At 40.9% G+C, this 24587-nt stretch overlaps 1 protein-coding gene across 6 annotated transcripts in view; it reads right to left on the reverse strand.

Moving 5' to 3' along the window:
• Window positions 1–24587, reverse strand: part of SYTL5 (synaptotagmin like 5) — a 95650-nt gene that overhangs the window by 46101 nt on the left and 24962 nt on the right. For all 6 annotated transcript variants that reach the window (XM_071430319.1, XM_071430318.1, XM_071430317.1 and 3 more), the window contains exons 2-3: window positions 13043–13540; window positions 3727–3942 (exon numbers count right to left, since the gene is read on the reverse strand). In XM_071430319.1, coding sequence (XP_071286420.1) covers window positions 3727–3942; window positions 13043–13161 — 335 coding nt within the window. In that variant the 5' untranslated portion in view covers window positions 13162–13540. The remainder of the gene's footprint in view (window positions 1–3726; window positions 3943–13042; window positions 13541–24587) is intronic.

Below are 24587 nucleotides of genomic sequence, written 5' to 3' on the forward strand. Positions count from 1 at the left end.
AGGGTCTCACAGTCTGTGTGACAGCAGACATCATCACATCACAACAACAGTTTAACCTGGCTCTGCTAATGGAGCAGCTCAGCAGGGGCTGGAGTCTATACAGACATCAACATAACCAAGGCTGCTGAAAAAGGGACAAAGGAGAGGGACAAATATAAAAGTGTTCCAACACTCTTTGGAAAGCATGGTAAAGCAGTCCAATTTGACAGACACAAACACTGTATGCAGGTCAATGCTACAGAGCTAAAAGATTTTTCTCCTCTTCCTACCTTTTGTTTGCTACTTATAAAGCATAAATCACTCTTAACACTGTATTATTTTCTCTTCCTTGCCTTCTGCCTCTTCATCTTGTCAAAGGCCCTATTAACTTAATCAGCTCTTCCATCAAATGTAATTAAAAAAGCCTAAAAATCCTGATTTCCCCCTGCACTTCTCACTTGGTAGAAAAGCAGAACTGAAATAATTTAAATGAGAACTATGCACAATGATGTAACTGAAATGCCTTTCCCAAACTTCCATCTCCACACTGCCCACACAGAAGATTATCTCTCTGTGTACTCCCAGCAATGTAAAAGACATTTTACATATCATTAAATGTCATGAAGTCTTGCAGAAACACTGCATATGAACAGAAATGAAGGGGAGAGAGAGCTTTCAATTTAATAAAGATACTGAACATGGACAGAATGTTAGCACTTGAAAAGTTCAGCACTTTGGAAGCAAATGACACCGTGGTGTGTAATAACATAAAGGCAGGCTTCAACCAGAATTAATTGTCCAGGTGGTTGCTAGGACCCTGCCTGGCACCCAGAACTGCAGCACAATCAGGAGAAGCAGAGGTCACACAGGCTTTGAGAGATTGCCTCACTCATGTCTCAGTCCCAGAGCAGGACATCTTTACTGATGCCATCATCCCTAGAGAGGCTTATCCAACCTGTTGTAAAACAACATTCTGCAACCCTTCCAAGTTATGTCAACATTCACACCATCTAAATTACATCCTTTCACTGCAATTTAAGTATCACATTACTCTTCCTACCCAAAAAGGGATCTTAGAACAGCCTGTAAGCCACATTCTGTAGATTTAAAACTCAGGTATTTTCTCTTGCCTAGGCTGAACACTTGTGACTCCTTCTATTGCTCTGGACATCCTGTGTGCTAAGTTTCATTATTTTCTGCTGAACTTTCTCCAGGTGGCCTGTATTAATTCTTATACACAGAAATGGGCAGGTACTCTACATAAAAGAGGATTTTATCACTTATTTTATAGGCCATAATTTGGCTTGTACATCAATGTGTGATGCTCAATCTTTCTGCAGTGGAAAATTCTGTTGATTCATGTTCAGCTTTTATCAGGTACAATACCCAGAGCCTTTCCTAGGGAACAGCTGCAGAAGCTGTTTTTATTCTCATTTTATGTTCCTGCAGCTGCATTTGTTCCCAAATGTAGCACTTCCACATGCCCATAGGGAGCCATCACTTGCTTTACCTTCAAACCACTTCTCTAAATTCTAAGCATCACTTTGAAACCCAATCTTGTCCTTGAGCATGCCTGGAGCACCTCTCAGGTTTATGTCTCCTGCAGGTGTAACTGGCAAATCCATCTGCTGCATCAAGGTCCTTAACTAAAATATTTAGTAATAAGCCAGGAAATATTCTGCTCTATATCACTGGGGGTTTTAAAAAGGTTTTTTTGGTTTGTATGTGTGGTGCTTTTTGGTTGGTTTTTTTTGTTTATTTGTTTGTTTGGGGGTTTTTGGGCTTTGTTTTCTTGAGGTTTTTTTGACAGTGAAATGTCCATAACCACACTGAGAACAGAGCTTTACAATTTTCCAGGCAGGTCTGCAATCACACTAGCAGAATTTATTCCAGGGCACAGCTACCCTAATTTGTCAGCCTATTAGAAAGAAACAAGAGAGAATATCAAAAGGTTAACTTCAGCCAAGTTATAAGACAGCAACCAATCCTCCTCTGTCACCTGTCAAAAGTGGAAATTAAATTGGTTTTGACATTACTTGTTCTTGAGCCAGCTCTTACTCCTCATCCTGTCACCTTGTCTTGGCTTTCAAATAACACAGCTACCGTTTGTTTCAGTGTTTTTAGAGAAATTAGAGGCAGTGTGGCAGGGTCAACAAATCCCTTTTCCTTTTCTCCATTTTTAAAGAGCAGCATTGTGTTTGCTGTTCTCCATGCTGTCACCTCACTCGCACCCCATCATTTCTGAAAGGCACAGCACTGACATTATCCCAGGAACTGCCTGAGGCAAAGCACACGGAGCTCAGCCAGGCCCCTACTGATTTAAAATCATTTCACAAATCAAATAAGTAAACATTTTTTGTCTTACCAGGCGAGACACTGTCCTTTGGATGTGACCCACTGGATGCAGAGGAGGTTAAGGCATCTACTTAAAAATGAATGCAACCTTCTAAAGCTCGAGTTTGAAGACACAAACACTAAACTCCATGCTCTGCAGTGTTAATTTTTCACTAACTGTCTATGTAACCAAAGTCTTGACAGAACTAGGGGCTTGGGTTCACTTCCCGAAACAATTTACCCTTTCTGATCCTGTTAGTTTGAAGGTCCGTTAAAAAAACTTTCCTCCAATTCTTTTTTTATCACATCTCTTTCTTACATCATCTTGTCCTTACAGCAGGATACATAACTGAGTTTTGTTGCCCGACACATTTCTCCTTTCCTTCATGGTTATCTTACCAAATCAAGCTAAAAAATCCCATATTACCAAACTAATCTTTCCTTCATGGTTATTTTACCAAATCAACCTAAAAAAATCCCATATTACCAAACTAATCTTTCCTTCATGGTTATCTTACCAAATCAAGCTAAAAAATCCCATATTACCAAACTAATCAGGTGAATTATTTTTCCAAGTCTTTGGAAAACAAGCTCATTGAAACTGGTTTGGAATTGGGAAAAGAGTGCAGCAAATAAAAGCCCCAGCCAAGCCTCTCCCCTTGTGTATTCTCTGTAAGGGGATGTACAATGGTAGCACAAAATCACTGCCAGGGCTGTAAACTCCACACGTGGTGTCCTGGTTTAGGGCAAATTTGGGAGAAAACCTTCCAAGGAGGCCCCTCCAGAAAGCAAACCCACACAGGCCCTCCCCACAACCAGTTCAAGAAGGATTCCTTGGAGAGAAGTGGAAAGAACCTGTGCAGTAGCCCCCAGCACACAAAATGAACAATACCAGATGACACCACTCTTTCAGCACTCTGAAAAAGATGACAAATTCAGAAAGTCTCTCTGGGGATGGTCCCTCTGTTATCAGTCCCTCCGGTGCTGGGGCAGCTGCTGCCCAGAGTAGGCCCTGCTAGGCCACAAGGGGCAAACTCTCGGTGTTCCCAGGTCCTGGTCTGGAACAGGTTCGAGTGGTTCCAAAAAAGGGAAAGGAAAAACAGTCCAGGGAAAAATTCAGACTGCTTAGCTAAACTAGCTAATGAGCAGAAGCAAAAAGCAAGAGCAAAGCAGGAGCAAAGCAGAAGCAAGAGCAAAGCAAAAAGCAAAAGCAGCACCATGTACTGCCCTGTTTCTGTGTCCCACCAGCTGTGGAGGAGCAGCTGATAGCAAAACCAAAACAAAATTTTCACTCTTCAGAGCCAGTCTTGAAGGCACAGAACATAATATCCAGCATAAACAGAGCACACCAATGGGGACACAAGCATCATAATGTCACCCTAGGACACATGGTTATAGAACTGCCCAACTTACGCAATCTTGGCACACACCGAGCACTTCCAGTGCCCCTCAGCCCCCAGCACACGGCAGGAGCTGCAGACCCTCAGCTGGCAGGTCTGGCACAGCTCTCCCCTGTCAAAAATGAAGCCCAGGCTCTTCTGGCAGCGAACACAGACCCTGCTGCTGTCCTGCTGAGAGTGGCGGTTCCCGCCTTTCCTTCTCACTTCCAGAAGCTCATTTTTCAGTTTCCTAGAAGTAAAAAAATAAAATGTTTTAATTTGGAGGTTCAACTCAATGATCTGTAAGAACTTAATAACAGATTAAGATCTCATGCTAAAAATACAAGACATGAGTAAGTGCAATTTTTTTTTTTTTTATTTCTTGACACACACATGACACAGAATAAATCTATTCCCCAGCTGTCAGACATGCAGTCAAGAGGAAAATCTAGTAGATCACTATGAGTAAATGCAGATAGCTGAGCAGCTCTGGACAACTGATAAACCATCTTTGCTTGTCCTTCATCAATAATTCAAGTCATGCTGACCCCAGCTTGACAGCAAATCAGAACTGAGATTCTCCAGTGCATCCACAGAAGGAAAAGAAGGAAATATTTTCTGCAATTAGTGTGCATTTAATAATATGCCAGTGCAGATTTAGGTGGGAGTATATATGCAATTCTGTACCAGTTATTTAAAGCCTTGAAAGAGACCAAACCAAAAGATCTTAGTAAGTAGGGTGTTATGCTGTGATGCCACAATCAAAGTAAAAAAGAAGAATTCCACTTTAAATAGCGTGACTTGAAGATCTTACCTGTTCTACCACTGAATCTACAGAATAAAAATATTTGTGTTTAAGACTAAATTTTGAAGTCTGCAGTTTCAATGGCCAGTGAGTTGGGTCCTTAACAAGAAAACAAATGTGAGATGTAGCTAAGCTCAGTGGCTACTGAGTTCTTTCAGTTTTACATGCCTGGGTGTTGCTGTGTCCCCATTACCTCACCCTTCCCTATGCTGTCTTTCATGCCCATCAGCAGCCAGGAACTCCCAAAGTCCCTCAGTCATGAAGCACCCCAGCTCACTGAAATCACTGTCTCTGTACACACATAGATGACTAAGAGGGGGATTTAAAAACCTGCTGCCACCTTCACCTAGAGATCAGAAAAAATGTCAGAAGAAAATCACATGGAAGATATAACCAATGAAAGATTGCAGGTTGCAGCCCAGTAAAGGAGGCCAGGAACATTGCTTGGGCCACCAGGGAGTCAGCTCTGACAGAATTAAGTTATTTGTGGATACACAGCCTTGCTAAAAGATTGGCCAGCATTTTGCTTCCCACTGGGATCCCATCAGCAGCAGCTGCTCTGCAGCCAGCTGACCTGTGGATGCTCAGCCTCTGACAGCTCTAGTAAAAGGCATGTCCAATCCCTCCAGGCAGAAACTGCAAATCCCAGTCAAGGGTTTTCCTCTGCTGGCCTCTCTCCAGAAGTGAGGGCTTCATCCAGCTTCAGACCCTTCTCCCATATCCAATCCAAACAGCCTTTCACTCATGCCTGAGTCTTCAAAACTCTGTCTGTGCTTCATGTGCTTTTTGGTGCTTTGCTAACTGTTCTTGCAGTTTATTGATTGCATCTTACATCTCCCCACTTCCTGCAGAGATGCTTTTGCTGCCAGGCATGTGTTCATTTCCTTCTGTGAGTCAGCTCCAAATGCAGAGTGTTGTGCTGTGCTGTGAAAACTGCCAGTGGTGCTGGGTGCTGCCACTGTCCACAGAGAAGGGAGATGCTCCCTATTTTTGCCAGCCCCATCCTTTGATCTACCTTCCCAACAACAGAACTCATCTGCTTCTTCTGGACTGAGAACTAAAGGCAACCCACCCCCAGAATACTCTTGACCACACTATTTTCAAAGGAGACACCACATCTATCTGCTTGAATAACAAATACACCTTCAGGTGCTTGGGAAGACCTCTAATTACCCCTGAGTTTATGGTCACTCACATCTAACTAACCATCAAACAGCATGTTAGATGTTTAGTGAGATGTGAGTGACCATGTGATGTTTGAACATTCACAAATGTTTAATGATTTACTGTCACCCTCCAGCAATGTGGAGTTGTCAGAGATAAAGTGCTGTGGCCACTTTGAGTACCAGCTGACCTTAGGAAATTTGTTAAGATTGATTGTGCTTTCACACAGTGAGAGGTACTGCAGCACTCTCCAGGTTCAAATTCACCTTGCCCTGGACTTTTGCAATGACCTCAGGAGCTGGAATTCCAGAAGATCTGTCTGACCTGTAAGGACTGAGGCCAAGAAGACATTGTGCATATTGGCCTTTTCCACATGCTTTGTCACTGAGTCCTCTATTGCACCCAGCACCAGGCCCACACCTTTCCTTGCTTTCTTTAGCCTCCATTTTCTCAATTCCAATGTTCTCCTCTTCACCTCACCAAATTTGATTGCCAAACTCGACCACCATTTCTTTACCTGATCATTGGTCATTCCCTCTCTACCTCGTCATTTCCGTGGTCTCCTGTCAAAACTGTGACTTTTTATACAGCAGAGCCACTGAGGAATGTTCAACAGAGAGTCTTTGAGAGACAACTGCATTTTTACTTTTTATCCAGGTGTGCAATGATTTGGTCAATCACATACCAAAGAACTAAAGAGGCACAAATAATTCAGTTCCAGTTTCTTTTACCACTTCAGTATCTGCATGCAAACCAAACACCTGATCCTTACCCAAGTGCCAGAGTAACTCAGAAGATGAAAAATTGTTAATCCTCAAATCTCAAAAGGGTCAGAATACTATGCACAAGCAAAGGGCCATTTTTTTAATAACAGATTTCTTTCCAGTGGCTTATTTGTATTGAAAAAAATTTAAATTGATCATGACCCATTGCATTTCAGGAACTTGACACACAGTTATTGGCAGCTTCCATCTTTTTGGCAATAATCTCTGTGTCCTGTGCACTGCATCCAGGTGTCTATTACTGAAACAGAGCCTGCACTGAACTCCTTCCACTCCAGCCTTCTCCCTCCCCACTGCAACTTCCAGGCCCTTTTGTGCTTAGTTGGAAGTATGTTTAGGCACAAAATCTGTTTTAAATAGTTCCAATTTAAAATTGGAAATGTCTATAGGCCCAATACAATAAAGAGAGCATTTTTTTCTTAATAGTTTGCTTACAGATCAACATGTTGGAAAACATATCAGTGTTCTTGTGACATTACATTTTTCCTACTATTCAGTAGTGGTGATTGCAACAGTATTTCCCAATGCTTATGTGAAACACAATCTAAAATTCTTATCAGGGGATAGCTGATCTGCTAACAGTGGAAATACTGAGAAGTGTTTGTTTTTTTATTTTTGAATATAAATTGCCTTTGATGATTTCCAGGGAACTGAAAGAAAATAAATCAACCCAGTTACTCCACTCAATTAAACAAATAAGAAAGAAAAATTTAAAAAAGAAGCAAAGAGTGCATGGACAGATACACTGGATGTGACCATTCATTTGAGATTCCTTATATTATTTGTTGAGCTAAACTTCTGATTGACTGCAACAAAGACATTCATATCTTAAGAAAAATGAACTGTCTCAAGGGCCAGGAAGAGCAGGAGGAGGTGGGTGAGTAATTTGGCAAAATCCATCATCATAACAGTCCCTAACCAAGCCCAGCTGAGCTGCACTGTTTCACTGCACTGAAAAGGGATAACAAGTGCAGCCTGTAGCTGCACTGACTTACCACTACATTTATTTCCCAGGGCAGGAAGCAGCTGGATTATAAACACCCAATTTCCTTGTGCCAGTCTAACATTTGCACTCTCCATAATTTTAAAGGAATACATTTAAAGATGGAGTTAGATATTTTTAATCGCAAATATTAAACAAGAATTAATCTTTATCCATCTTCTCCTGGTAATATGAAAGGGAAAATAAAACTCAGCAGAAGCCAATTTAATAGGCTTCTGAGAAAAAGAATCCTATCATTCATTGAAGTTTCTAAACCTTTTATTACAATGGCTGTTTGATGAAAGATAACTATTAAAAATAAATTTGATTCTGCCAAGTTTAACAGGATATGTAGCCATTTTTCTAAACTATGAATTTTTATTAAGATCCCTCTCTACTGTCTGAGAAAATATGTTAAGCACGTTGGAGAAGAGCTCTGTTGTAACCAGGATTCCAGATAACACTGAATGCCTCAACCTGAGCCTTTCCAAAGGTGGCCTAAAAGGCCAATGTAAAATACAGCAGGAAACAAAACAAAACAAAACCAAAACAACCAAAGAATCTGACTCCAGAATTCACAGCCCTTGGCACAGTTGCCAGAGGCACAGGAATCCCTGAAGAAGTTGGGTCCTTCCCTACAGATGCTGAAATCAATGAGGCAAAGGTTCTTATTCCTACACAAATGCAGCCTCAAGGGATGAAATATTCTCAAACCCCTATAACACTGCAAAGAGGAAGCAGAGAAAAGCCTTAGCAGATCCATTTCTTATTAAATTAAGCTTTACCCTAGAGAATATTTATCCCTCAAAAGTAAAGTAGCTATACTGCTGCAAGAGGCAAGACATTCTTTGCCCAAGCCATTCACTTAAATGAACACCATAATTTCCTTTAACTCTGTAGACATTATCCACTTGCTTTAAGTTAGGTAACTTTTCCCTTAATACCAAACTGACTGGTTTGGGTGGTTTTTTTCTATTTCAGTAGGATTTTAGAAACTTTATTTTGATTTTTTTTCTACCTCATCTCCTCTCCATTAAAAAAAAACCAAAACCAAACAAACAATTAAATGTAATAGCATGCATAATTCCTGAGTTTGATTTTCAGATTTCTCCTGGATCTTCTTTCTCCCCATTTCAAAACCCTTTTTCCTCTGAAGATGTAGAGCAGCATAATCCAAGTCTACCTAATTTTATTTTGCCATACTAAATTTCCAGAGTTCAACGGGTCATAAAAAATTGAATTAAAAACAAAAAAAGGCAACCCTCTCCCTCCCTCAGTCAATTATTATTAAAGAGTTTGGCAGGAAAAATATTGAATTACTTTTGTACAGACAAATAGAAACATCCTTGTTCTGAACCTGTGCAGCTGCTAACTTGGATACTAAAGAATTTTTCTGTGCAAGAACTGGCATAAAGACACTGGAATATGAGCAAGAAAGGCAATTTTCTTTCCAGACTGGTTTTCAGTACTTTCTTCAAATTCAGCCAGATGCCCTTCACTGTCTGGCACAGTATGCAGGAAATAACAGTAAATATTATTGAGAGCTCACAAAAAGAACTGGGTTATTACCAGCTTCCATTGAGGTCTCCTTGGATTGTAAAATATGAGTACCTGAATAATAAGCACAGGTTTTCACATTTTGTTTATGTAGCAGCTCAATGTGATAAAAACTGTGTTAAGAACACCTAAGTATGGAGGCACATTGATGACAGCACAGGGAAACAAACAAAGAATTAATTTGCAAAGAAAAAGAGATCTGGAATGACAGAACAGAGCCCAGGAGGAAAAGAAGGAAAAGAAGGAAAGAAGGTATTGGAACTGAAATAATTCTGGCTATCATAATGATGGCAAACTTCCATAGATGAAACTTCTGAGTAACTCAGTCACTTGTTCTCTCAAATAAAAATGGTCATTAAGATTGAAAAAAAAAAAAAGACAAAACAGATCCCCTGTTGTTTTCTTGCTATCCTTAATGAAACAGATTCTCCCAGCATATGAAAATTAATCACCATGAGAAATTCTTTCACCACTGCAGGCTTGTGGTTCTCAAACAACACAGGACAGCAAAACAGGCACCTCTATCCTTAGAGTACTGGCAATAGTAACTACCCTTGATGGAAAAGCCTCTGATTCAAAGAATAGCAAAGTGTTAAACTGTGTTAAATACACCTCACAAATGACTGAGCTGCCAGACAGGAATTTTGCAGCTTCCAGGTACAGATGGCCAATGTGCTTTAACACAAGGGCTCTCTCCTTGAAATATTTATAAGCAGTTTTACAGAAACACAGACCATGCACCATATGTAATATGTTACCCTGCAACCATTTTGTGCTTATAAACAAATCCAAATGTATACTCAGCAGATCAATCACTTCCCATTCCAGTCCTCCAACTTCTGCTTTTCTAAAGTACTGCCTGGAGCTACCACATGGTGGTATCCATGCTAACAATTTCTCCTATATTGTAATGAAGTGAACACCATAAATTGTTTCCATGGATCTCTTTGGACTGATAGTCAGATGAAAAGACAGGAATGCTAACTTTACTTGTCAGTACAGATCTGGGGCTGGTGCAATTCTTACACAACTTCTGGTAACCTAAATGCTGACAGAGAGGTTCAAGCCTCAAGCCATTAAAGCTTTTTTCTTGGACAAAACTGCAATTTTCTCAGCACAGCAGTTATTACTTTATCTCCTCTAAAAGCATGGCTTTTGTAGCTGTACTCCATAAAGAATGGACAGGAACTTTGTATTTTAAACCCTAAGAAAATAGTTAAGGTAAGAATTAATGATTTTACTCAAATAATCTTAGCAATTGAAAAAAACATGATAGTAATTCATCTGACATCAAAAGCATCATAAAGCAATGTTTAGAACACTGCAGGTTATTTGTACAAGTAATCTATTAACAGCTGCAAATCAATATTCAAAGAAAACATCCAGTCATGCAAGATGCAACTTGGAATTAAGAACAGAAATCATAATCTTTATTAAGGAGGGTGATTATTTGTACTATCAAAACTAGACCTTGGAAAAAGAACTTGATGACTTCTGTGTTTTTCTCTCGTGTGGGTGAAATAATTGTGCATAAAAAAGCCACAAGAAGAGCCAACTGCACTCCAGAAAACAAGTATGAGCAGCCATAGTAAAAACAACCCTTAACAATCTCATTATTAGAACATCCTCCCACATTTATCATTGCTTTCACAATGAATAGAAAGGTCTTTTTAAGTTACAAGGGCTTTTGAAAACTAATAGGAAGAGAAAAAACAAAAATTGTCGAGATAGATTCAGAAAGAGTGGAACAGGATAATAAGAATTCCTCAGTACAATGTACAAGTAAGCTTCTTCCCAGAGTGGAAAATGCCTTGAAAATAAATAAAAAGGGACTTGGTCTTCTGCAAAGTACTTCAATAAAGTGTATAACAGATTGTACCAAATGGAATTTTAAAGACAACAAATGTTCCCCTGTAGTATGCTTATAAGCCATGATTATAGATCCTTGCCAAGTTGTACTGAGAAAGAAAAATTAAAAAGCCTCATAGGAAGCAGTTAGCTACCAAATTCTTTATAGTTTTATACTCTGGAACTCTTTTATAGACCACATTCCACTGTTATCAGCAAAGTATGGTCTAGTGACAATAAATAGGAAGCCCATTGTTTCACACACAGGTGCTAGAAGTGTGCATAAGCACCACATTGCATCATTAGCTATTCTGATTAGCAGTTTATTTCAGATTAGCTTGATTTTGAGTATTTTTCTTGGGGTACTTTTTTACCAAAATACTGCTAAGCCAATGCCACCTGTGACTTCACTGAACTGTGCTGAACTGTCCCCTCCCAGGGTGCTGCAAGTTCAGCAGATTTGGCAGAGTAAATTCCAACAATGCCATAAAAAGCAGAAAATTGGGGGTTAAGACATCATATTTAAAAAAAAAAAAAAAAAGTCAGCAGCAATAATAGAAAACCCAAACTAACCAAATGAAACAAAGCAAAAAAAAACCACAAAACCACAGGAGTTTCAAATTCCCATTTGAGATTGGGAAATTACAATAGTAGAATAAAGCTTTCAGGGGCTTTAGGAATCCAGTGATCTGATACTCTCCATACTGATGCCTTTGACAGATGATTATTGGCACATCACACATTTCCAAGGCCACCACCTCAGGAAACCAAAATAATTTATTTGAAATTTTTATTTTATTACTAAACAGAGCAGAATGCTCTGGAACAAACAGTGCTCCATCTGTTTTCTTTTTCGTCTCACAAACCATTAAGGAGACAAAATGATTAATTTGCCCACACCACCTTAAAGAAACACCAGTTTTCAGCCCCTCCTATCAGATCAGCCACTGTGCTCCCCCAGGTAAATGGGCTGCACACCAACAGGGGCATTGCACTCAGAGTGGGTTCAGTTGAAGGAGAAAAGCTTTCAAAACCTGTGGCTAACTCTGCATAGATTTCCAAATAATGTAAATTAATTAAATTTCCATTAATTTTCAAATTATTAAATTTCCATTAATTTTCAAATAATGATTTTAAATAGTAGAAGCTTCAGCAGCTGCTGAACATGCACCTTTGCAATGTCTAAAAGTCTTTGCACAATGCCTAAAATGTTTTTAGAAAATCAAAGGGAAGAACAATGCAGCCTGGTCTTGGGATTCATGGACAGGAACCAGCAAAGGCTGGAAATTTTCCTTCTGTCACTTGTTATATTCAGCAGCCTCACCAACACCAAGTGCTGCATCCATCCACAGATCCAAACTGTGTGAAACTCCAAAAGGGCAGTGGGGGAAGTGAAATGGAGCAGCCAAACCATCCTTGAAAAGCACAGCGACCTTTCCAGAACTGACAGCTGAACCAACTCAAACTGAGCTTTCTAAAACTGCTGACTCAACCTGCCTCTTCACATTGTTCTCTGAGCTTTGGTTTTTACTTTTAAGAATAGAAAAAGAACACATGGGCTCTATTAATACCCTGAGACTCTACTTCTCCCAACAGTGACTTTTGAGATAAATACCTGAGATTTTAAATTTCATTTATTAGTAAATCTAAGTAATTTGAAAAATGAAGTGTCCCTCCTCCCTATTCTAAGCACCACAACAGAAAGAAGGACACCACCATGCATTTGTTCCATGCTGTAGGAAGTCCTGAACAGAGGCAGATGCCAAATTCCTGTCCCTCTGACACCTTCCAAACTTCTGTCCCTCAGCCAGCTCTGAAGACAGGCTCTGTGTGCAGCTCCTCTCAAAGGAGAAGAGTTCAAGAGCCTTGCTAAAACTTCCCCTAAATTCCCCCTGAACTTACCCCCTAAACCAGGGGTAAATTCAGCCAAACCAGATTAATTTACACAATCTGAAATTTAAAAAACACTTCTGCGTGTTTTTGCACTTGTTATCTTTCTTGTACTTTTGTCTTGAAGCAATGCACATGATTTTTGTTTCCTGAGAACCATACTAGAGAGCAATTTTCTTTTTAACACACTTTACTTGAACTTAAAATTACCTGTGTCACCTTGCAGCACTCATCCTTGTATGAGGCACGTAGAAAACCTTCACTGGGTACCACAAAAACACCTACCAACCATATATGCAAAAGCAACAACAAAAAGGATTACCTGATTCTTTTATCTTCAACTTTTTTCAAGTACTCATCTCTCTTCAATACTCCCAAGATTGTTTCCCTCTCGTGTTCCAACAGAAATGACAAATTGATGATCTCTGAGTGCTTTGTCATGGTCCTTCCACAGCCACTCCAGCAATGACCACTTTTGCCAATCAATACTGCAAGGATTTATTTGCACAGCTCCAAAGGCACCTTTGTGGCACAGTTACAAGATCCACACAGTCAAGAGGTATTTTGAAAAATGCTTCCTTAAATTAGCTGGGTGTCAAGATTGTATTGCTTTGCCTTCCAGCTACACAAGAAATCAAAGTTTCTCCTTTGTTTCTTCCTTGGGAAAGGCAGTCATGTTCCTGGTTGTTGAAGGCCCTTGGGTCCTGGCTGATGCTCACTCCAAGCCTTCAGATTTCATCCACTTCAGCTGCAGAATCAGCTTCCTGAAGAATTGTAGTTTGGAGCCACAAAATCACTGGGAATATTTATATCAAACTACCTGAAAGTCAAAACAAATTGTGTGGGTGATTTTGAAATTACCATCAGAGTCTGATTTGACAAAAGCTAAATCTAGCAATGGTTTGGAAGCCACTGAAGAATGGCCTACAGACTTATGAGGGGCTACTCATACACAACCAGCATAAAAGTTTGGTGTTTTTTCCTAGGAAAAGAGTAAAAAAAAAAAAAATCACTGTTTCTGCAATACAGATCCAACTATCAGGTCACTTTCATCAGTAAGAACACAGGACAGGAAGGTGATACACAAACTGAAGCACACAAGTCATTGCAAGGCAGAAATACAAGTCAGAAGTGCCAGTTTTGAGCTTCTTATCACTGAAAATTGGGAAATGAGCACACCATAGACAAATACTTTTGGTTAGATTGTTGTCTTAGACATACAACAGCTAAGTAATAAAAACACACATGGAAAAAAAAAAAAACAACTTTTATTGTCTGCATTAATTTTAATAGGAAAAAACAACACACACACACCCCCCAAAAAACCCCAATGCTGAATCATTAAGTTTGTTCTTCAATTCTTGAAAAAGATGTTTCTATTCATACCATAAGACCAAGTTACTTGTAAGCAAAAGGAAGAAATCCAACATGTGAACTCTTCTTTGTTATTATCAAGAAGGTCAGGTTTTTCCTTGAACTGCTTAGAAAAATGCCTGGGGAAAGCACTTTTAACCCAAGCAGACCATAACATCAGCAGCCTGGGGAGCACGGGGCATCCACACAAATCTCCCAGAGTCATTGTTTGTCTGGTCAAGGAGCTCTGAAATTCTGTTTGCTGATTTTCCTTGCAGGAGCAGCATGGGTGACATGAAGCATTATTTTCACAGGCTTTTCTTATTTTTAACTGGGGAAAAAAGGACAAGGTTTTATTGGAAATGGAAAGCCAAGAAGGAAAGGGGAAAGACTGAGTGAAACAATTAGAAATTAGGGACAACAAAAGTGTTAAAAACTATCTCTGACCCATTATTAACCCATTATTGGGTTGATGATGTGCCACAGGTAAGCAGGGCTCTTGCAGAACCCCAGTGCAATGGGATGGCAAGCAGGCTGCCAAGAACACTCTACCTTGTGAGATATTCTGGCACTGGGAATTCAGGGAAGATAAAAACTGCTTGATAAGTTTAACTTGACATCTAGTAATTTCTTCTCAGCTTTTCTTTTAACTCTAAAGAGATTAGTACTCCTACCAGACCATACAAAAGCCTCAAATATTCCCTTTGACTAAGTGTGTTGCTAATCCTTGAACGTCCTGGGAGATTTTTCTCTCAGTGCAGGGATGCACACATGACATCCAAAATTTCTAAAGCCATGATTGGGAATCCAGTTATTTCATTTGCCACCAGGAGGGTCAAATACACAGAGCCCAGAGCAGAACTAAGCACTGGTAGGAGTGATGAGACCACAAACTGTCAGATAAGTCAGACAAAATTTCAGAGAGTGCTAAACACTCCTGGCCAGATGTAAATCAGCTGAAAGATCATTCCATTTCATTTCTTACAGGGTAGAAATCCCAAAACACAGTGGTCTATTCAACAAAATTCTGGTATCTCATGTTGACAACTGTATTGTGGTGAACTCTGTGATCTTGACTAGAAATCATTATAGTCTTGTTTGTAAAGACAACAGAAACTACATCAGAGTTTGCAACATAATGAACAATGCAGAACAATATGAAATTTATCAGATGGACAGACAGACATAAATTACATTCATGTTACCCACATTAACAGAAATATGTTTGTAGTAGATTCTATTCTCATAGAATGAGTATAATCAGTTGCAGTTGAATTCTATTCACAATGGTTTGTGTGGCTTTCTTTGTTTTTTACTGAACATTCCTTGCAATTTTTCCTTCAGCCACATCTATGACAAAAACCTTGTGGATTTTAACTGTCCTTATCACCTAACAGAGGGATTTGGCAGCTATCAGGAAATATAAGTGTGTATTCAACCAGTTTTATGTAGACTAAAATACATTGTCAGTCAGCAACAGAATCCTCCTACAGACCCAGGATGGCTGCCTGTATAATGGTCTCATCCTCAGTAGAAGATATAAACCTCACCAATGAGAGTCTCAAAAAGCAGCATTCTCCAATTACTTCATTGCTTTGGTGGGGGAACAGCTCCAGCACAGCAGGTTTTGTGTTCAGGCTGCAGTAACAGAGCTGATGCTGGAGCAGCCCAGTTTTTCTGTCCAACACATGTGCACCTCCCAGAGAGCTGGCAGGAAGATTCAGACTCACCTCTCCTTCCAGATTTTCTTCTGCACCATGAAATTGCCACTCAAAAACATGATTTCCTTACCAGATACTCATCCCTGATGAAACTTCAGCAAATACCTCAAGAGAAACTCCTCTTTGCTCTGACAGGCTTCCTTCTAAACATGTTACACTCATGATCTCTGCCTAGATAAAATTCTGTACCCCAGGCTAGCTGGAGTAGTAGCAGCAGTTAACTTTGCATAAAACAGATTTTCCCAATTCTTTTATAATTCTTAGACAATATTACCCTTGCCAGGCTATTTTTTAGGACTGAAGATGCTGCAGATATCTTTACCCCTAAGGAAGCAGATCTGGTAAAAAATCCTTGGTCCTGCATTCTCCATCACTCCTGCCTAATTAGGCAGATTCTGTGCTGAAGCTCTAAAGGCTGCTGCATGTTCTGCCTTGTGCTGGTACAAGATGTGCCAAAACCACCCCCACCTCACAGGAGACCCCCTGGTCTGGCCCCTGCCCTCTGTGGCACAGGTAGCTGGTAAACAGGAGAACAGTGACAGCACAGCTGCAGGAACATTTGCTCTATTGGAAAAGAGACATTGTTTTTAATAATCTACCACTTAAGACTTCCCTGCTTTAGACAACACATTATTAGAGACCAGGCCTGTATTTCAATTTAAGAATAGGAAAATTAATAGGAAAATTTGCTCTTCTCCTTTCCTGGCTACTTTTGCTCTCTCTCTAAATGGCCCAGAATAAATTAGCTGACAAAAGCTGAATCATTAATCAACCTAGGGCTCAAAAACAAAACCAGTCAGCCAGCCTTTAAAAGGTGACAATGCTCCTTTTAACAGACTTGTGATGTTTTATTAAGCAGTCCTGGGGCTGATTAGGAAATGTAGTTGTTTTCATCCTAAAGTGAGTCAAGGTTTCACACAACAGAGCATTTGAGGAGCACTAAAATGGGAATTAGGACAGTGGGAAAATTGCAAACCTCCCCTAAAAGGATGGGCTTTGTTCTAATCTCCATACAATATGTAGAGAGAGCATTAATTTCTTAAATCAAAGTAAAGCAAAGATCTGATATCAGGTGTGCAGAGGAAGGAGACACTTCTTTCATTCCTGCTCCACTGTGACATAATCCCAAGGCTGTATGGAAGTGAGCTTCTCAAGCAGGTGGTTGTTGTCCCTTGCCTCATGGGAAGGGTAGAAAAGATGCTCAGTGAGAATTTCCCCAATGCTTTTGCCAGTTCTCTTACTCCCAGAGAAAAGTACCTCTAGAATGGAGTTTTACTCTCTGAAGCTATTGTTGAGGGAAGATACATTAGAAATAACATGCACTTATTAGCATAAGACAGCAAAATTAGACAAAAATTAATAAAAAGGTACAGTTTATCCTGCAAATAACTGCATCCACTGCACACAGGTACCATGTCTATCCAGAGAGCATTTGCTCACCCTCCCAAGACAAAAGAATTAAGGATTGCTTAAAAAATAAACAACAACAACACAAAAAAGGAGGAAAAAAAAAAAAAGCTTTACTGTGTAGAAGAACACACCATTTATTTTTGCTAACTGTAGCCACAAAATTGCTTGTGACAATTACAGCAACCCCAAAACTGAATCTCCCTGAGGGGCACCAGTCCAGAAGCACAGGAATTATGGTGAATCCACTTCAATCAGTGAGGTTTGCAGTTACTACAGGCACAGCAACCATCAATGTTCCTGCCATGGGTGTCCCCCCAGCCCAGCAAGACAGCTGTCACCTGCACCCCAAACACCTCTGCTTCATCTCTCCCCCATCTGCCTGGGAAGGAGGAGAGGCATCCTGCCCTCTAGAGACAGAGCTGAAAGGAAGGGAGGGGAATTATCCTCTTTTCTTCAATGGCTCTGTCATCAAATTGCCTGATGCAAGAAATTGCTCCCACTGCTGAACCATTATGTTTACTTAGCTGGAAGCCAGGACCTGGAACAATTTAGTGACTCAGCAACAGAGGGAACATTTTCCACATGCAGTGACTGCAGTGGCACAGGAACCACAGCATTGCCTCACACTGAGTGACAGAGCCTCCACCTGCTGCTGGCAGGAAATTCTTTGCCAGCAGAGAAATATTGTTTGCACTACATATATTTACTAGCATGGGTGTATTTAGGATAGGCACAAACTGTATCTTCACACTGGTAAGGAAATGCCTGACAAGAGCAGCTGAATGCAGCATGGTGTGGTGGCTGTAATTGGCTTTTGCCACTTAAGAAGCTGAGTTGGATCATGATGTCCTGACAAGACACCAATCACTGCTTGAACCAAAGCTGCATGAGGTACAACAGCCTAGCTGGAAATTCCACAGGAACAGGATTAATGCCATTACTGACTCTTCCTTATGCTTCAGGAAGCCACAGGTTCCACCTCCCAGCTCAGTGCTGGCACTGTGGATCACAGCATGGTGAATCTAAATCCAGTGCACACAGCTTCAACACTCAAATGAAAAGAGGCACATATCATACAGGTGCTGCTTAAAACACACAAATCCTCTGTATGCTGAGTTCATTCACACAGGGGTCTGAAGTAAAACTCAAAATTAAGGTGGCATCAGTCGGTAGCCATCAAAGCATGGTCCACATCCACATCCACAGCTGTTTTCCTCCTTTCTGAGGCCCACAGCCATATGTAAGCCAATGATGGAAGGAGGAGGGGAGAGGCTGCCCACATTAATTCTAATCAAATGGCAGGAAGACATAAAAATGTACAAATGTAAAGCTTACCATGCTGAAACTGTAGTGTCCAGCTTGGTTTCTCCTGCTCTCACTTAAGCATGCTGCTTGCAGAATGCCATGAACAGGAGCAAGAAAAACCAGCTTCACTTCCCAGCAATGTATTTGCAGAGGGTACACGCCCAGGTGAGCAAACCAAGTGTCAGCAGGTACTGAAGGACCAGGAAATGCTTGTTGCACAAAATTGACAAATTTGTGAGGTGAGATAGAGCCAGTCAAGACACCAAAGTCAAGTGGCAAGAAAGGAAAACCAAGCCACACTTGCTGAATGTGATCTTGGTTAATTGCACATGGATTAGACTGAATGAGAGCTCTGGTCAGTATTACAATGCAAATAGTGAGCAGGTTCCTTGGCTAAGAGCAATCCTCAAAGACCTTTAGAGTAAGAGCTGGAAGTCATGTATTGCAATAAAGAAAGGATCATGTCTGAGTGACAGCAACACTGTTTGAAGAGTCATTTAAAGCACAAGGTGGTATCAAGTGCACTGGAATGAACACGGGCTGAGAGAGAAGATGAAAATATGATTCCTTATGTCTGCTGCTTTCTAACCAGAGCAGTATGAGTGTGTTTGACTTCAGAGTAATTAGAAAAACTCAGATTTGTTAATCAAACAAACCCAATGGATTCAGAAGCAGTTCATTTTTCAGGTTGGGCACAATTCCAGCTGTCTGGAAATGTCTTGGCAGGGCTGTCATGTCCCTCCCTGCAGGAGTGCAGATCTCTGCAACCACAGGCAATGCCTGCAAGCTATATCTAATTTCTACAATTACTGTAATAATATTTCCAAACCAAAATCATGAGTGTTTAAAGACTAAAGCAATAAAGTTAAAGCTCATTAAGTCTACGGAGCAGACCTTGCTGTGTATGAAAGCAGTAAATTAACTTGCCTGACTGTGCAAATAAGAGAGCTAGGACTAAGCTCAGCACTGGCAACCTGACCATCCATTAAACATTACTCCTTCCATAGGTCTCACCCTGATTGTTTTTCAGCCCTGATAGAAAGCATTAAGTAACACAAAAAAAAAAAAAAAAAAAAAAAAAAAAAAAAAAAAAAAAAAAAAAAAAAAAAAAAAATTTCATATTCTGATTCCCTGCTGTAGAAATTTAGGCTCATGTAACTGCACAGTCAGGCTACAACCCCCAGGAACAGAGAACAGTAGTGCCCAGAGAAAGTTCACTAGAGACACTGCTGGCTGCCACCCCAACAAGCTTGGCTGATTTTTCAAACTGGGAAAAACGCAGCAGCCATTCAGGCAGGGGATCAAGTGCAGAACAAACCACAGGTAGGGAGAACACCAGGCAGTTTGTTGGGGAACATAAGCTCATGCTCCCTAGAGATCCTACAAAACAATGAACAAATTTAACTCCTTCAGAGATGCTCTGGAATAAACAAATATCTAAGAATCTTTTCTATATTAAGAGAAGATTCAGGGGAATCTGTCATGTTTAAAATAATTTATTTACAAACAGGAGGCAAGGAGTGGGAAGAATGACACAATAGGGTGGCAACCTTTTTCTTTTGTTTTGCTCATGATTGGGTAAATATGGTTTACCTTCCTGGCTGAGTATTCAGCCAGAAAAGAAGACACTTCCCAGGGCAAGGACAGAAAGAAAATTCAGTGCGTCAATTTGCCAAATCAAAGAAACCAAACAGATCTGAATCAAAGAATGAATGAAGGAAAAATACTTCTGCTATTGTTAAGCAAATAGCATCTGTGCAATGTTAAATCAGCCATGAAATATGAGTTAGGGCTTGAGTCATCTCAGTGTTATTACTTAGTCACAGTGTGTGAAGGCAGCAATTCATTCAGCACTGAACTTTACCTTAATACGTGTAAGTTAATCCCTGCATCCTTATACTTTCTGTGATGAAATGGAAAGAGAAGCAGTAAACTGAGGTCTAGAATAGAATGGATTTATACACAGTTGTAGAAAAAGTTCTAATGCTGACCTTACACATTTTGCTTAATGCATAAATTATGAATTTAACCAAGACTCTCCCTTATGAAATTTAACTAAGACAAGAATATGTATCAATTGTTTATGTTTAAAAATCTGTAGCACCCTTTCCCCATGTTAAAATAGACATGGTGTTTTGGGAGCAGGAAAAAACTTGTTGGCATTGAATTCTTGCAGAAATTGAAAGCAAGTACAATGCCAGCAACATTCCTAAGTCTTCTTTCTAACTACCAGTGTTTCTTTACAACATCAGCACAGTTCAGGGGAAGTTAAATTGATACATATTGTGCTATGACATGATTGCATTTGACACCAGGATCACAGGCATGGAGCAGCTCACACAGGACACCCAAAAGCCCCTCTCATGTCCATTACAGATCTGGTCACAACCTTTATTCATCACCCTGAAGTTCCCTGACTCTTCACTGGGTTTTGAGGCTGCAGCCACAACCAGGTGTGGTGAGGTCCCTGGGGCAGTGGCCTGTACTGCAGCACTGCTACAGGAGGCTCCATCTGACATGAAGCAGAAAGTGCATGGTCGAACAAGTACACTGTGTTCATTACTTAACAAGACTCCCTCATAAAAATATCTGTTTCTTTTAACTGCAGCAAGTGATTGACTGAAATATCAGCAGGTTTATTTGATTTTTTTTCCCCCAGCAGAATTTGCTCACCAAAATTCTGCTGGGGGAAAAAATAAAGGTTGTGACCAGATCTGTAATGGACATATATGTTGCACAGAAATGGATGATGGTTCTTCAAACACACAATAGAAATCTATTTCTATCTTCAAATTCAAATATTTTCATTAATTTGCTGAACTAAGAGTACTCCAAAGGAAGTGCCTTCACTTCAGCAAACGTTTCATTTTGCAGAAAAACTCATGACTCATCTGAGCTTTAGTCCACTTGAAAAAAAGTCTGTTATTGATTTTGCTTTCTTCATGAACAAACCAAAATGAAATTCTCTCTGAGCTCTGCAAGAGGGCTGCAGGAAGATTGCTGAGGAACTGCTGCAGAGTCAGAGAAGAGGGAAGTAGAATCTACCAGAGGAGCCATTTGGGAAGGCATCCACCAAGCCAGTGGGACCACTCTGGGCTTGGGGAGAAGGTAACACTGACCTCGTGTGTGAATGAGGAAAGGTGCGTGTGGAGTGTGTCTGTAGGAGATGAAAACCCCTATTCTCCATTATTTCAGCCTGCTGGATGCCAAGTGCTCATTTGCCTTTCTGCCACAACAGGGTGGTGTAGTAACACCCATTTTACACTATCCTGGACAGTGACTTTCTATTTGATTTAACAGAGCAACTGAATTTGCATTTTAATGAAAAGATCTAAGTTTGATCTCCACACATTCCAAAGGTATCCCATCATACATTATATCACTTCTCTCTGTAGAGGTGTGAAAAGTCTTTAGGAGCTTCACCTGTGCAGGGTAGGGGTGGAGATCAGGATGGTTTGGGGATTTTGGACCAGGTAATCATTAAAGGTCCCTTCTGATTCAAACCATGACTCTATTCTATGATTTCTCTAATTTCTTCTGACCTAATCTCCAGTCCCTCTCTATCATCAGCAGAGAGAACCAGGCATTTCCAGGGCATGACTCACCTCATCTTTCTTCATACAAACATTTCACAAAGGTCAGAGGAGCCCTTGTCTGCGAGCATCCATTTCCCTCCACTGACTGTGACAGGGATGAAGCACGACTGCCTCAAACACAGGAATGCAAAACATGTGAGCAAATGTGTCCTACTTCTCAATTCCAGCATAAAATGGGCTGCTCACAAGGACATTTGTCCAGACACCTACCAGAGGATATAAACAGCCTAATCAGAGAATGGGATGAGCTTGGAGTGTTGCCTTGATTTGTTTTACATTAAATACAATGCTACAATGTTTTTCTCCACAAGCAGCAAATAAAGGTAAGATGTCTGTTAAATCTACCATAAAATGCATCAGTGTGTTCCTCCAGAGTATCTGCCTCAAAATGAATGTGGCCAGAAAGTCTGCATATATAAGAATATAATTTTCCAAAATTCTTGTGGCAGGCAGGAAAAAGCCTCACAAAAACCTAGCTAGAAAACGTATTCTCACAGGTGACACTGCTGTCTGTCTGAAGTCTGGGTTGTGCATCAGCTATCAGAGCCCTGAGGATCCCTTCCAGCTGGGCACAGGAGGTAGTGGACTATGTGGAGTTTCCTTCAGCTTCCCAAGGTGAGATTTGCAATAAAATGCACCTCCAGAACAGCCCAAAGTAGCAGGAGATGCTCTGTGGGGAGCAGCTGTGTGTGGTTCATGGCTGAGGAGCGGAGTTGGATCAGTGAGAGAGGAGCTGGGCTCTGCTGCTGGATCTCCTCAGCACCCCAAGGAACCCACAGAGCAGAAGCCTGTATGGGCTGTCTGCCAGCAGCAGGCACAGACCAGCATCCTTTTCCACTCACTGTATGACAAAGTGGCAGCTTCCTCTGAGAACACTGTTATTCAAACCAGAAGAACACCTGGGATGGCTGTGATTGCCATTTTAAAGCTCTGCCCATGCAGTGCAGCCCATCCAGTGCCTCAGATGGATGTCCCCTGAGGCAAAGCCATGCAGCTGAAGCTGCCACTGCTGAACAGACTGTGTGGCTTCTGTCTACTTTGCACAAAAAGCAACCACCACTCTTTGGCAGCACAGTCTCCAAGAGTGGTCGCTGAGCAGCAGCCAGGGACAGGGCTGGAGGAGTGAAGTTCAGAGCTGCACACGGGATCACTGTGTGGGAAGTGCTCCAAGCCAGGAGGAACTGGGGGCAACTGCTCAAGATCACTTTAGAGAACATGACAGGAAAGGCCAGATGTCCATTGCAGAAATTCCTTATGAGACCTGAGGCGTCGACCATTCTTTGCCAGCAATCTGAATTTTTCAAACAAACGGCATCTAATACACACAATACTATGATAGATTTTGAAAACTGTAAGGAAAGGATCAGAAGCTTTCTCATCTATCCTTCTGGCTGTGATCTGCCAAGGCAATTCCATAATATAATAGTAGTGGGTGCTGTGCAAACAGCAGGAAGATCCAGAAGCTCTCAAGAAGCAGCTCCTACTCCAGCACAGACCTCTGGATGTCTCTTCACTACAGGTTCCCTTTGTGGCCATACCATACACACCATACACATCTTCCTCTTTCTAGCTATATGTGTAATTCCAGTGGCACCAGAAGCAAAAGAGTTCAAGAACCTGGAACTGAACTTCCAGACTGTCTGTCCATCCTAGGGCTACTTGTCCAAGTTTCCAGAAGAACAGGTGCTGGGCACAGGAAACTACTAGTGGGTCACCAGCTTTTAGGTGAAATGGGAAAACAGAAATTATTCAAGAGAAAGACTGCACAGAGCTGCATTCACAGGGTATTAATCACCTCTTGACCTTTCTGCAGCATTTTTTCTGCCTCCTTTTGGCCAAGATTTACTGCAGCCATCTGCATAATAATTGTTTCAGCCTTTTAATTGCATTTGCAATACAGATGGCTTATGCCACTTGAAATCATATCAAAATTTGTCATTATGTGAGGCTCAAACTATTCAGTCATCAAGGTTTGAAACAGAAAGCACAGTGGATGGACACTTACAGTAGAAAATCTATGAAAAATCTTGCAGGACAGAACAAGTTCTCTGAGATGGTCAGTGTGCACAGAGAAGGCAACCAAAGTCTACCAGCCCAGAAGGGATGGTGGCCCCATGTCCTCACCTGGAAAGAACACCTCCAGGATGGCTGGAACACAATCAGGAGCTGCTGATAGTGGTGTCTCCTGCCACTGGTGCTGCCTCTTGCTACCCCACAGCAGCCATCCCATCACAACTTGACTGTAAAGCCAATTTCCTCATTTACCAGTACAGGTTTTAAGTGTTAAGGATATATTTATGGAAGCCTGGTTAATAATTTTCAGTGTGAATAGGGCTACATTTTTTCCAGTGATCCAGTGCTAGATACCCATGTTCCACAGCTGAGCATTTCTCCTCACATATCATGTGCAGCAGCCATAGTTTAATAGGTGCCTTCAGGGAGTGCATAGGAGTGATAAGGACACAAATTTTAGCTTGGGACT

The sequence above is a fragment of the Agelaius tricolor genome, unplaced genomic scaffold (genome assembly GCF_023055355.1).
Source record: "Agelaius tricolor isolate 1412-34295 unplaced genomic scaffold, bAgeTri1.0.p SCAF_7, whole genome shotgun sequence".
NCBI lineage: Eukaryota > Metazoa > Chordata > Aves > Passeriformes > Icteridae > Agelaius > Agelaius tricolor.